General features: G+C 44.4%; 1 protein-coding gene across 1 annotated transcript in view; it reads right to left on the bottom strand.

Moving 5' to 3' along the window:
• The window catches only part of EXOC4 (exocyst complex component 4), a 1013282-nt gene that overhangs the window by 947846 nt on the left and 63316 nt on the right, over positions 1–2120 (bottom strand). The window contains exons 3-4 of the mRNA XM_007952929.1: positions 1490–1684; positions 1362–1401 (exon numbers count right to left, since the gene is read on the bottom strand). Coding sequence (XP_007951120.1) covers positions 1362–1401; positions 1490–1684 — 235 coding nt within the window. The remainder of the gene's footprint in view (positions 1–1361; positions 1402–1489; positions 1685–2120) is intronic.

Consider the following 2120-nt stretch of genomic DNA (forward strand, 5'->3'; position numbering starts at 1 on the left):
TGATTGCTGACTCCTGAAATGTAATAGACACCTAACTATTGTGACTGCTGACTCCTGAAACGTAATGCAGCGCGCATATGCATCCTGATGCATAAACAACACTAAAGATGAAAGGGGACTCGTTTTCTTCAGGTGGGCCACCCTGCGGTCATGATAAATGGTGAGGTTGTTTTGAACAAGATCCTGAAAATAACCTATCCTTTGGCCACTCTCAAGAGTAGACCACTATTAACCACCTTCCCAGTGAAAACTGGCCATTCACTCCAATCACATAATCAGGTATTAATACATGACAGAAAATGATGGCACCTCTCACCTCTTGGTTACCAAATTTCCATTCAAAGTTTCTGATCAAGTACTTTTATCAAAATGCCTCTAGGAAGTCTGAACAAATTAGAACCACTTAGATCATTTAACCTATTTGACCACCAATTCCTTTCAGTGTTTTGTCCAGTGCTGCATCCAATCCAATTTGGGGCTTTCATCTATGAAGGAAAAGAAAACAATCCGAGTATAGGGCTGCCACTCCATCGGCTCCTGACAGCTTCTGCAATCCTGAGTCAGCTATGGATGACCAGGAAGGGGGGCAGGGTGCCAGGGACAGAACAGCCCTCTCTAAATGGCACCAAAAAGTCAGTGCTCCCAAGTTGATTCAGACTCATGGCGACCCCAGGTGGTACACAGTAGAACTGTTCCACAGGGTTTTCTTGGCTGCAATCTTCATGGAAGCAGAGAGCCAAAGCTTTCTTACCTGGTGTCACTTGAAGGATCCGAACCACCAACCGCTACATTAGTAGTCAAAAGGAAACCATTACCCAGGGACCTTCCCAGAACCACAGATCCAGGGAAAGTTAGGATTGTTAGGGAGCAAATCTGTATTTTTCTTCACCTCCTTGAACCTCAGCCACATGCATCACCAATCCCAACCTTGTCTGAATTTTCATTTCCAATTCAAAAAGTACCAGAACACACTGGATTAAGAGAGAAGCTGAACACTAGGCTACAGAATACTCTGGCTTCACTAAGTTATTTCTGGCATTATTCACAAAAAAAATTATTTTCTATCTTATGAATTTAAAGGACAAAAAGTCCTGACATGGAAAAATCCTTCAGAGGTAGACCATCAACTTTATAAAGCTCCGAAACCTCCCTCATGTCGATTTCACTTTCTCCAATGGGAATCATGGACCACCTCCGAGTGAAGACAACCCCTCTGATTCTCATTCTAACATGATGTAAGTATTGGTTTCTTACCGTTACACTTCTTGCTGCTATTCCAAAGGCAGACAACTCAAAAATACTAAGCACAACCACCTCTCATTTCAAACACTGGGACCAGAAGGGGAGCAGTTGGGCCTCACCTGAGAGGGCGCGTGCATCCCCAGGGCAGTGTGTCACGGGCTACACACGTTACAGGAGTCAGACAGCACAAAAGGGAGTGCTTGCCCAGCTCTGCTAAACCGACCACCAGCACAGGCCAGTCTCTTACCAGCATGTCGGTGGCACTGAGATAGTGCTTGGTGGCCATACACTGCTCCAGCTTTTGAGGCACTTGTTTGATGTTCTCTATCTCATCCAGCAGGTTCAGGACGTGCTTATGCTCAATTCCTTCAATCCACAGTTTCCGCAGCTCATCCCTCTTGCAATGCAACAGCATCTTGCACGAGAGCAGATTCTCCTTCACCTACGAAGAAACACAGTCAATTTTGGGACAGTTCAAAGTCTTGCAGCCTAAATCCGTAAGTAATCTGGTTAGTATTCCTCTCTGGTACTTGGTCATGTAATTTGCACTCCCATTTGATCCCCTTGGTTGGTCATCATGCAAAATTCTAATCCTGGTTTTCACACTCACTCACTCGGGTACATCTCCACCTCTCTGTGTCTGTATTTTCTCTGCCATGAAATGAGAAAACTATTCCTGGCCCACCTTTGAGTGAATCTAGGAAAAAATCATAAAGGATACAAAATACTCTGAAAATATGAGCAGCACATAAATGGTAACATATCTAAAAGGAAAATGGAGGACATAAGAGTCTCTAGTCTTTCCTTCTCCACTCCTCCTTGTGGATCTCCTATCCACCTGAGACACCTCTGGACCCATGGTTCTAGCTCTAGAACAT

The sequence above is a fragment of the Orycteropus afer genome, unplaced genomic scaffold, assembly GCF_000298275.1.
Source record: "Orycteropus afer afer isolate SDZICR_OR568_19922 unplaced genomic scaffold, OryAfe1.0 scaffold00365, whole genome shotgun sequence".
NCBI lineage: Eukaryota > Metazoa > Chordata > Mammalia > Tubulidentata > Orycteropodidae > Orycteropus > Orycteropus afer.